Source organism: Ochotona princeps, chromosome 9, assembly GCF_030435755.1.
Source record: "Ochotona princeps isolate mOchPri1 chromosome 9, mOchPri1.hap1, whole genome shotgun sequence".
Taxonomy (NCBI): Eukaryota; Metazoa; Chordata; class Mammalia; order Lagomorpha; family Ochotonidae; genus Ochotona; species Ochotona princeps.
This window is the reverse complement of record NC_080840.1, coordinates 77,429,296-77,441,498: the sequence shown is the minus strand read 5'-3', so window position 1 is coordinate 77,441,498 and position 12,203 is coordinate 77,429,296. Positions and strand designations below refer to the sequence as shown.

The window sequence follows — 12,203 nt, the reverse complement described above, 5'->3', positions numbered from 1 at the left end:
TTTAGAATGAGCCCCTGACGGCGCTCTGTCTGTCTCGGGAACCCTTGCTTGCTGTCTGTCCTGGTTTTCCTTTCCTTCCGGACTGCCTGTAATTTAGACCTGTTAGCACTTTCCCCTAGAGTTTTTCCAGTTTAGCAGCTTCAGGAGCAGCTTCAACAGTGGTGCTGTGTGACTGACTAAGTAGCTAATAACAAATGTCATGAAACAGAGGTCACTGTTAGCAAGTGAAGGATGTCTGAAGGAATCCTGAGGCTGATTTTAGAACTCTTCATCTGGAAAAAGAAATGGCTTGTGAGTGAATGAAGTAATGTCTAAAGATAAAGATTGATTTTTTTTTTTTGAGGTATTAAAGTAAAAATAAAAAAGTACTAAGAATCCATGAATGCTTAAGTATGGTAGCTGACCTGTGGCTGAGGTAGAATATGTAATCATCTGTGTGAGCCGTTCTAATGAAAAGCAGACAATGCTGAGGTTTTGTATTGAGAACATATGCACGAAGGTGAGCCATTTATTTATTAGGATAGGATACTAAATTTAAAATCCCATATGATTTTTTTAGTCTTCTATTACAGGCCAATGTGTTTAAATGTTTCCAAAGTAATAAAACATTTGAATTAATAATTTGGGGGGTTTGAAGAAGGTATGATTTGGTTGCAAATACAAAGTGCAGGCACCAAAAGCAAACTTAGTCTTCTCAGACTTTCTAAGTTTTTGCTGTAAATTCCTAAGTAAGAAGTAATTTTCCTTCTCCTTTTCCATCCCTTCTGACTCCATTTAAGAACGATGATGAACTTCGGGAAGATGGCGAGGTGCTTCCAAGAAAGCTGTTACTGACTGAATTTAGATCATTGGTGGTTAGCTCCACTTCCAGAAATATGTCAGGTGTAAATATTGATTATGGTCAACTGAAGAATTTCAAGAAATTCAAAAAGGTAGTTATTTCTTTAAGTGTATCACAAGAGGGCAGTGTTTGAAATGTTTTTTGAAATATTGTTAAGATTAACTGGTAATGAGAGCAGCTTATGTTCAAAACGGATGCAATTTCTTCTACCCAAAAGCTGAGCACAACCAGTAGTGAAGGGTGTAGGCATTCTATTGTTACATGCCTTTATAAAGCAGAATAGAAACACAGTCATGTATCCCTAACAACACTGAGATACATTCTGAGAAGACAGTTTCCTCATTGTGAGATACCATGGTGTGGATCACAACACCTGTCTACATATCTGGCTTATATTATATTAAAATTGTTGGGAACCAGTGTCAATAATGTGTGTCATTGACTCAATACCATGATATACGCATTACTTCATGGACACTGAATGTTGCATCAGATCTGAATTCCTGCTTATTAAAGAACTGACATTACATAAATTTGATTAGAGCAACTAATGAGATATCACTGATTCAATCAGTGTGAGTTTGTTATCTGTTCTGGGAGTTTTGTTTCTTGATCCAGACCTGTCACTAACTGGTGGCCTTTGCCCTATGCATTTGATCAGAGAACAGTCATTATTTCAGTGTCGGCCATAACTGACATAGTGTAACTCTTTGTCTCTGATGCGAGCGTGTACTGTTGTCATTTCTCAGGTTGATTTGTACCTGCTATGATGCTGCCTAGAGGGGTCTGAACTCCGTCCGACAGGAGCAATCTCTTTTGCTCAGACGAGATCCCTCTCATATGACGCCTTTTAACTTGTGCACTTGCTCTTTCCCAACTCACAGCTGTGGCTTGTGAATAGAAACCCAAAAGAGACGGGATTTTACTATTGATTAAGATACCAGGGAACAATGTGGTGTTTGCTGTTGGTATATAAATCAGTAGAAAACAGTGTTAGTAGTCCAAATACCTGGAAAGTAGTTTGAATATATAAAAATCATTAGAAATATTGATATGCTAAAATTCTTTTTAAACTTCACAAGGTGTTCAAATCAAAATTTCTATGGAAAAGGTACTGGGTTGCCTCTAATTAAAAGGAATCTGAGTTTTATCCAAATCAGTAATATAGTGGTTGTTGTGCTTTGAAAAATGCATTTGCACACAGACGTTATTTGGTGCAAACTGTTCATTTATAAATAGTTAAAATATCATTTAGAGTATAAATTGATTCCATCTCCAGTATATTTAGGCTAAAAAACTATTGTTCACTTGAGTTGTTTGAATTGCTAGATAATAAGCTAAATCCATTTTTTAATTCTAACAACTCCAATTTTAAAATCTGAGAATCTTCTCTGCACATATATCCTAGTGACATGTCTGAAATTAGGTATAGACATTGCTCAAAAAGATAAAAAGCCAAATCACATGTGTTTCTTAGCTCATTTCTTGTTTTCATTTATGGCATTTAAATATTTTATAGTATGTTATACCTGATTCTTCTGAGTCTTTGCTTTTTAACTTTTTTGAAACAATGATCGTCGTAGTTTGTTAGTTAAATGTTGAAAACCATATTACTTTTATTGCTTAACAGGTCACGTTTCCCGGAGCAGGAAGAATGCCACACATCATTGGAGGATCAGATCTAATAGCTCATAATGCTCGAAAGAATACGGAGTTAGAAGAGTGGCTAAGGCAGGAGATGGAGGTTAGTTACTGATTTAAATTACACATGCAGCTTTCTTTTTTTTTTAATTATTTATTATTTTTAATTCATTAATTACATTGTATTATGTGACACAGTTCCATAGGTACTTGGGTTCTCCCCACCCCTCCCCAAACCCTCCCACCATGGTGGATTCCTCCACCTTGTTGCATAACCACAGCTCAAGTTCAGTTGAGATTCCCCCATTGCAAGCGTATACCAAACATAGAGTCCAGCATCTTATTGTCCAGTCAAGTTCAACGGCTTCTTAGGTATATACCCTTTCTGGTCTGAAGACAGAGCCAGCAGAGTATCATCCCAGTCAATTAAAAGCTCCAACATACCATCAGCAAAAATTTACATCATTATGGAATTAATTGACATAGTGATGAGTAACCAATATGTTAAAAGTAAATGCGAGTTCCTAGCCACCTTCTGTGACCACCTCATTGACATTTCAATTTTAGTTTATACACAACATATAACATTCATAACATAACATGTTATATATAACATCATATCATCTTAAATTAAGGCAACACATGCAGCTTTCTTAAGATTGAGCTCTTAAAAACAGCTACTTAAAGCCAGAAAAAAAGATAACTAGCCTGAGATCATTCAAGAAACTTGAGATCTGAAGCCTTGAGATTAATCTGTACTTTCTATATCACTTCTTTTAGAAAATTCTAATTTATTGTTATTAGTTTACAAAATGATACATAAGCAAGTGGGTTAGTTAACATTCTAATCTAAAGAAAGGAAAAAGTTTTCAGCCACAAAAAGTATGGGTGTGTAGGCTTCTGTAGGTGATTACAAATATATCAGTGATAAATTTGATAGATGGCCTGCTGTTTTAAACCAGGAACTGTAATTTACATACCTGAAAATTTATCATAGGTAATTTTTTTGAGTATTGGAAACCATTAAAATCTGGTGTGCGTGCCAACAAGTGCACGTTAGCTGCAGATCAGTGAGTGTTTCTGTGCTCACAACCACCATCCAAGTTAAGAACAAAACATTCCTAACAGCTGGAGTCCAGTTTTTATTTCCTCTGTTCTCTTCTGGAAGTCCAATTTGGTGTCAGTTAGATTTTCTCACTGTTTTCTCCCATGCATCCTGACCTCTTTTCTACATGTTTTCTTTCTTTATGTCACTGAACTTTATTTTTGGCGATAGCTTCAGATCATCTCCCCATTTACAGCTGCTTTCTTCAGTTCTGGTTGGTATGTCCTCAGTCCATTGAGTTCTAATTCAGCCTAGTGTATTGTTTGTATCACCGGGAGTCTGTTGCATTCTTCTATAAACTTTCTTGTTTCCTACTGATTCTTTAAAGTTCCTGTTTCCTTTGCCTGTGAGATCAGTACCTAGTATTTCTTGATCCTTGATCTGTTTTTGCCCTTTTTTCCAGAGTATCTATTTTGTATGCTCTGATTGTGATCACTTTGCTTGGAATGTTATCTGTGTGTTTTGTTTGGATTGTAGGTTCAGTTTATTTCCTCCAGAAAAAATAAAGTTTGCCTCTATATGCCAGTCTTGCTCACCAATACGTGACCATTTTACAGTCTCTTGTGATATTTGTTTTTGGAGCACTCAGTTAGTATGTATTTGGAGTCAGAAGCTTAACGTAAAATTTTGATTTCCTTGTTTTCTCAGATGCCAGAGTCGTGACACGCACAATGCTGCGGTCTGTCCTGTGTTTTGTGGTTTACGTTTCTCCCTTTCGTGCTGAGTTCATCCTCCCCTTGGGTTTTCTTCTGTGTCCCTGCAAACGTCACAGAAAGTGTGTTGTCTGTTGTCTCTCTGCCGTAAGCCCAAAGGGTATTGTTTGTACCTCTGTCCAGCTCCCCTGCTCTACCTTTTGATAGTCCAGTTTTTCCACTTTCTGGATGACTTGCGTGTTTGAAGTATCTTAAGCATGAAAGTCAGCAGCAAACAGAGTAGATCTCAGGGTTGATCATCCTCCACTGTTTTTTTCCTGGAATATTGTATAATATTTGATATAATACAAAGTATAACAGTTTGATTTTTGAATTTAGTTCTGCTTCATTTTAGGAGCTTCTCTGATAGCTTTTAAAATATTTATTTGCTTATTTATTGGTCTCTACATTTAAGATATAACTGTCTTATTGCTATCTACTATGTCTTTTCCATATTTTTTAGGCTTTATATTATTTTTATTTGAAAGACAGAGTTACAGAGAGAAGGAGAGACAGAGAGGGATTTTCTTCCATCTGCTGGTTCATTCTCCAAATGGCCACAACATCCATAGCTCAGTGATGCGAAGGCATGGGCCCAAGAACAGGTCTGGAGAGGCAGGATGTGATTAGGAAGGTGATAGGAAGCCAGCTTCTCAAGGGATTTGCACGTTGTAAGGGTCAGACTCAGTCACTGAAGGGTTTTGGATGGCGAATGAAGGGATCAGAGGCGGGTTTGAGGAAATGCCCTCAGCACATGGTTTTTCTGTTCTAATGTGTTAGAAGCTTGATGAGTTTAGTGTGAAAATTACTGCCCGGCTGGGGTAGTTCAGCAGCCACTTCAGCATCCTCAGCTGGGACTAAACGGAAGGGAGCCCATTTGCTACTGGGGAAGCGCCCCCATCTCAGGCTCATGAGTGCACTGGAATTTCATGCAGTGGAAGGATTCTGCTGGAAAGATCAATGAAAAACTCAACAAGCTAATAATATGTGTTGGACACCTGTAGAAGGCAGGCATGAGAGAATTGTTCTGTTGAAGCACTAGGGCAGTGATAGTCTCAGTGTGAAGTGAAACCAAATGATTTGTGGAAGGGGAGATGGTTGGGAGGCCAGAGCTCACTGTGACCTGTCTGCCGAGATATTCATTCCTTAATATTCACCCCTGAGCAAATGTTTGAAAGTGTGTTCATTTCAACAGGTGCAAATTCAGCACGCCAAGGAAGAATCACTTGCTGATGATCTCTTTAGGTAAAGTTTGATTTCAGCTTTCTTAAACTTTGCATTGTTACTTATACAGATGACTTTTTGTTGTTCTGTCCTTTTGGACGAATAGGCCCTTCACTACGAGTGTTTTATTTTTAACATACCTATTTCCTTGTACTATTTGAGCACCTCTCAATTGGGCTTATTGGATATAGTTTTCAAATTTGGGATTGATGCAGTTGCGCTGTAACATAAGGTAGTTAGCATCTGTATTGGCTCATGCAGGGAAAAGGAGACTTCCCGCAGCTAGCTGAACTTGACCAATTTGTGAGATTTATTTTCAACTCTTAAGAAGACTTATGAAGGAATGGGGCTTTGAATTAAGACAAAATGACAGACATTAACTTTAATTGGCACATACATAAAAGCAAAAAAAATAGATTGGAGTTTTCTAAGTTTTGTGGGAGGTTTTAGAGGAGTGTAATGAGTGTTGGAAATTTAATAAGCCAAACAAGTCTTAGTTGACGCTCAAATACTAAATAGAAGAGAAACACAGTGTGAGGGTGCATTTTCCTAATCTTTTTTTTTTTCTCTGACCTTAAAGACAGAAGAAAGTCATGTACTTTTCACAGTCAGTTTGGTTGATTCTCTAATTTTGAAAATACAGTCAACTTTTTTTAGATGAAAATGCCTTTTATACTGGTTTAATACTGATTTCTTCAGGATTAAATGAGACTGTCAGGTGGCCCAATTATATTTGTTTAATTGCTGTAGCAGAAACTTTTCTACAGTTATAATTCTATTTTGGGTTCATTCTGTTCTGTTGTGTAAATGGTATGCTTTAATTTCTGAGTACAGGTATGTGGGATCCATTCCAAGCCTTACTGAAAGAAGTATAAACATGCCGTGACTTTTAAACTATTGTTTTAATTATTTTAGTGCTTTATAACATTTTTTGTTAATGATTTGTTTCAGTTTATAATATATTCATAAAAGCAACATCAAAGGCATAAATGCAAAATGAACTGCCAATCCTTTAATAAAGGATAAAATTGGCATTTTCATCCTGTTGGCTGTTGTGTGTGTGTCTTAAGCTTTCAGAATAAATGATGATCCCTTATTTGAACATCCTTTAGTGCCAATTCTTTCCTTGCAGATATAATCCTAATGCAAAAAGAAGAAGATAACTGAAGATCTTAAAAAGAAGCTGTGAAAAAGGATTTCTAGCAAACACTTCATGCTAACTGGGTTATATAAATTTAGTATAGAGGAGAAATTTAAGTCACAAATGTTTTATGGCCTGAATTTGTTTAATCCAATGGACACAACTCTGTTCCTTTCTTGTGTAACTCTCTTGCAATCTTCGTTATTGGATTCCGCTTGGAAAAAAAGAGATCTTTGATGCCATGCCCTTTTGCAGAGATTTTTCATACCTGTTCAAATTCCTGTGCCTGTAACATTTTCAGTAATTTTCTACACAAGAATAACATAATGTTTACTATATTCTGGACTTTGCCCATTTTCATTTAGTAGTTTATATGACCATATGCTTATTTGCATCATTTTTACTTTTTTTTGCTGCTTTTCCATCATGCTGTCATCTTTAACTGAAGGGACTCAGATGAAATGGCTATTCTAGTAGTAGAGACTGAGGATTGTATGGAAATCTCCAGCAAGCATGTGCTGGCCACAGCGAAAACCCAGCAAAGTGTGAAGAATCAAAAACATTGCACAGAGACTATTCTCAGGCAACACTGGAAAAGGAAGACAAGAAATACCGAATGTTTGCAAATTAAATGGCACAGTTAATGATAATCCATGGGTCAAGTTAGAAATCTCGGTGTGGATGAGAATACATTATCTGAATGATGATGATGACAGCAGTGACGGAGCAGAAGTTGTGGAGACAGCCGGCCCCGGGATCAGGTGGACCTTCAGAGCCTCGAGTGCATTCATGAAGGAAAGTAAAGATCACTCCTGCCACATCTTTACCAAGAAACTGGACAAAGAGCAGCAAGTTAATCCCCCTAAAAGAAGGACATAGAAATGATAAAAGCTGAAGGGTGGTGGAAAACCAAATTTGGCTCTTTGGAATCCATGGATTACAGTTGAAAAACTGGGGCCAGTGTTGTGGTGCAGATGAAGCCCTTCCTTGCAACACCAGCACACGCTCATCCCGTGTTAGGGCACTGGCTTGAGTTTCCACGGGTCTGTTTCCAAGCCAGCTTGCTGCTGATGTGCCTGGGAAAGCAGCAGGTGAAGCCAAGTCCTGGGCCCTGCCATCCACTAGAAGACCCCGGGGGAGTTTCTGCTCCTGCCTGGTCTGGCTCAGTCTTGGCTTGTTGCAGGCATTTGGGGAGTGAAAAATCTCTGGTTCTCTCTCTCTTCCTCTCTTATTCTGATCCTCAAGTAGATGGAAGTACAAACATTAAAATACATAAGAGAGATGGAAATGGCACATCTTGGTGAGGATGTGGTAATGAAATTGTCCTTCTCTATGGGTTGGAATAAGTCAGGCCACTCCTCTGGAAAACCACTTAGCTAGTGAGGCTGAGGGTGTGGGCATGCTGAAGGGCCATAGTTGAAAGGTGGGATTCCCTTTTCAGCCCGAGTCTCCTGGGGTGCGTTGGTGATCTCCCACACACACCCCCGCACAGGGCAACTGCCCCTGGCCTCTGGCCCCTCCAACAGATGTGTACTAGGGGCCTCCCAAAGTCCCTGGAAGATACCAGTTATGCAAAACCTGTGCAGGGACTTCAGAACTTTTTTGCACCAAAGCAAGTTTACTTGCACTTCAATTTTCCATGAATTTTTTTAAGGAAATGCTTTATTTCAATACTTTTCTCCTACTTCACATTTACAAGTTGTGTTGTTTATGTGGATATGTGTTATGCATGGCTGTATTCCACACATTCTGGCTTAACGCTTTTGAAGTGCTCTGGTTTTAGTCTGTTTTCCCGTTGCTATACTGAAATATTTGAGGCTGTGTACATTATAAAGAAAACGGGTGGAGTTTTTTATTTGTTTCTTTAGATTTTAGTCTTTATTTGAAAGCTAGAGTTAGAGAAGAGAAGAGGGTCACAATGGCCAGGGCTGAGTCAAGCTGAAGCTGGGAGCCAGGAGCTTCAGCCAGGTGTCTCATGAGGGTGCAGGGGCCCAAGTCCTTGGGCCATCTTGGGCCGTTCTGCTGGGCACATTAGGGATCTGGAATGGATGTGGGGCAGCCGGCAGTGGAGCTGGCACCCATATGGGATGCAAGTATTGAACGCAACAGCTTAACCTGCTTGGGACAGTGTCAAACTGAAAAAAAAAAAATACATTCAGTCCACAATTCTGGAGGCTTAAGGGCCTGCTGCAGCCATCAGCTCGACTCTGGGGACGGTCTCCTGGCAGGTGGCGTCACAGCCCCAGCATTTACCAACAGAGAAGGCAGCTGGGAGAGAGACAGGGAGGGAACAGCAGCAACCTCCTAAGAGGCCCCAGCCTTGAAAGATGCCTCCGTTATCACCACACTGAAGACCAAGTGTCCTGCCTGTGGCTCCCACAAGCACCAGGCCACAGGCAGGCATCGCACACCTGTGTTTAACAGTCATTGGCTCAGAGGTGAACACGTGTGTCCTGTCTTTGGAGCCCAGGAGGATGGAGTGGCCACTGAGAGTGGGCAAGCTCTGACCTGCACTCTGCCCCTGGAGCTCAGCCAGTCTCCTTTGGGTCACATTCAGAGGAGGTGAGGCAGGGCTGTCATAGCCTCTTCCAGCTCTCTCCAGGCTGAGGACCCTGAACAGGGATTCTGCCCATGCAGTGCTTGGTGACCTGTGGCAATGGCACCCAGGAGCGGCCAGTGCTTTGCCACACCTCAGAAGAAACTAGCATCTGCCGGGAGGAATGGCCCCAAGACAGCAAGAATCTGCAGGCTTGGCCCTGCCCCCGTAAGACTCTCCTGTTCTGTCCCACCCATCCACCCCTGACCCCAGAAGCAGGCAGCAGCTGAAGGCAAGGGCGCTGCGCATTGACTGGGGAAGTTTTGACTCTTCTCTGAAACTGGCTGTCCTCCTCATGCTGATCCAAAGCCAGGAGTCAGAGGCTTCTGGGTCTCCTACGTGGGTGGTGACCTCACAGCCACATGACTGCTAGTGGCTACCAGGTGCAGCACCTCCAGGTCTCAGGGGCCCCAATAGCTGCATAGGGTGCAGGGTGAGGCCCACTGACCCGTTTGCCCACCCAGGAGGTAGCTTGACTGCACAGACCCCTGCAGCCCCAGGGTCCTTGATGGCTTCTGCTGGAAACGCAGGCCCACACACAAGCTCACCTGTCTGCACCCCCACAGGGCAGATGGTTGCCTGGGGCCCAAGAGGACAAAGGGTGCTCCTGGCTCAGGGTTTCTCAGGGTGTGGGGGTCATGTGGAACATGGTACCTGTGCTAGGGTCCTTGGGGTACTGGCGGCTGAGTGCCGAACAAGCTCTCCTGATGTGTGCACCCAAGTGCCCGGCCTGACGCAGCCACCACAGACCCCAGCCCCATGTGCTGGGTGACCACGAGCCCGGACCTGCACGCTTCAGTCCAGGCAAGCCCATTGCCTGCCCCTTTCCAACAGCTTTGTTCTTTCAAGCAAAGGGCTCCTCAGAGAAGTTTCCCTTCTAGGTGAGGAATGTCCCTGAGGACTGGTCCTGCTGTGTGGAGAAGGCATCCCAGAAACCTGGGGTTACTTGTCCTGGGACTGAATCCGGGCAGCCTCTGGGAACCTGGGTATGGATGTGGAGAGGCCATGTCTCGTTCCTCATCCATCTGCTTCTCTTGGACTTAGGTTCTGAGAGTCAGTGCCAGGTGCCTCAGGCCCTTGGGTTTGGGCGTTGGAGTGCAGGGAGAATGGGGACCAGTGAGGGCTTGGGGGTCAGGGCGGGGAAGTGAGGGGCCGGATGTCCGTTTCAGCTTAGAGTCCCCTGCCCAGCCCCAGTGTTAGACTTTGGGTGAGTGAGTCCCAGGCAGCTGACTCAGGATTCCTGCTTGCCAGCCACTGTGCTGCATCTCTAGGCACTGCACCAGGCTCTCAGCTGTGCTGGCAGTGCAGGAGAGGGCGGGGCAGAGAAAGGCATCCACTAGAACTCCTCCCCTATAGAATCATCCTGGCGGGCTGTTGTGGCATGCTGTAGCCGGTGAAGCACCACTTGGGAGGCTGGCATCCCACTGGGGCTCCACTTTCAGGCCCAGTAAATCCATTTCCAGTCCAGCTCCCTGCTAAAGTGCCTGGGGAGGCAGAGGAACATGGCTCAAACCCTTGGACCCCTGATCCCGTGACAGAGACCTGGAAGAAGCTTCTGGCTCCTGGCTCTGGGCTGGCCTGTTCCAACACTTGCAGCCATTTGGAGAGTGAGCCAGTGGATGGAAGCTCTGTCTCTCCTTCGTGCTCTCACTGTAACTCTGCCTTTCAAATGAATAAATGCATCCTTTTTGAAAAATAATGCTCTTGACCTTCCTCTATTTCTCACTTATGTTACACATACAAGGAAATGCATCAATTTCAAAAGTTTTGGAAAAGGTTTAGAAAACATTTTAATCTCATTTTTCTAGAAACTTTAGAAGGAGCAGCCTCTATGTCTACATGGATTTGTTTGAACTTGGGGTACAAAGCAGGGGCTGGAGGGGAAGAAGAGAGTCTCTTAGAAGCCCTACTTTAAAGGAGGGGCACCCCTTCCCCCTCTATCCACTCATGATCCCAAAAGGAACAGATTTGATGTCCAAGTGCCAAGTTCCTGGCTGCCCTGGACCCTGATTCTTGGAGATCTCTCCCCCATTGCCCTTCCTGCTCCCCTGGAGGTGAGGGCACTGCCGCCAGACCACAGAGCCCTGGCCAGTGTCCCAGGCACAGACACAAACAACCTGCACCTCTTGTGCCACTGTCCCCCAGGACTGTGCACACTGTTATAGGCAAAACTCTCCTGGGCAGTTCCTGGCCTCCTGGGGCTGCATCTCCCTGGGACAGGACTTTATTCTGAGGCCCTGCAGCCTTCCCTGCACTGGGGCAGTCCCAGTGCAGGAGAAGGACAGGAGGCCTCCTTCCATGAAGCTGGAGAGAAGGGGAGATAGCTGGGTGAGGACATGAGGCTGTCACAGTGGGGAAGCAGACCGGTGACTCGGGTGGGGGCCCAAAGGCAAAAAAGAAGGGGAACAAGTGACTGGGATAAGTGTCCAAAGTCATTCAAGGTATGGTGAGACGAAGCACTCTGCAAGGAATTAGCTGGACGTGAGCACTTGGAGGACCATCTTATTCAGGCATCAGAACACGCAGGCAGTGGTGTGGAATGGGGTCGCTGCAGCAGATGTCCGGAGCGAAGCCAAGTGCAGGCTCATAGCAGCTGTGTCCTGAAGAGGCCTCCTCACTTCGCGTATCTCATCTGCCTGTCAACATAGTCATCTGAAAGGGAGATAGACTGTGCTGAGTGCACAAGGAGGCATCAGAGAGGTCATGAGCACAAAACCAGGGCCACACTGCACCCACAGCCAAGGCCCACAGCACCCACCAAGACAGTCCCTGCTGAGGAGAACACGCCCACCATGTGCCAGCATTGGCAAGACTGATGCCTTCCATGAAGCTGGCAGGCAGGGGAGATGGCTGGGAGAGGAGGTGGTGGCCATCATAGACAGTAGGACAGCAGGCCTGTTACTCAGGGGACACAGAGGCAAAAAAGGATGGGAGCAGGCATCTGGGATGAGGGGGCACTGATT

At 43.7% G+C, this 12,203-nt stretch overlaps 1 protein-coding gene across 5 annotated transcripts in view; it reads left to right on the top strand.

Annotated features, from left to right (window-relative positions):
• The window catches only part of LOC131481164 (nibrin-like), a 38,402-nt gene extending 31,614 nt beyond the window's left edge, over positions 1-6,788 (top strand). For all 5 annotated transcript variants that reach the window (XM_058668842.1, XM_058668839.1, XM_058668841.1 and 2 more), the window contains 4 exons: positions 780-932; positions 2,472-2,585; positions 5,475-5,524; positions 6,636-6,788. In XM_058668842.1, the coding sequence (XP_058524825.1) occupies positions 780-932; positions 2,472-2,585; positions 5,475-5,524; positions 6,636-6,666 (348 nt within the window). In that variant the 3' untranslated portion in view covers positions 6,667-6,788. The remainder of the gene's footprint in view (positions 1-779; positions 933-2,471; positions 2,586-5,474; positions 5,525-6,635) is intronic.
• The last annotated feature ends 5,415 nt before the right edge of the window (positions 6,789-12,203 follow it).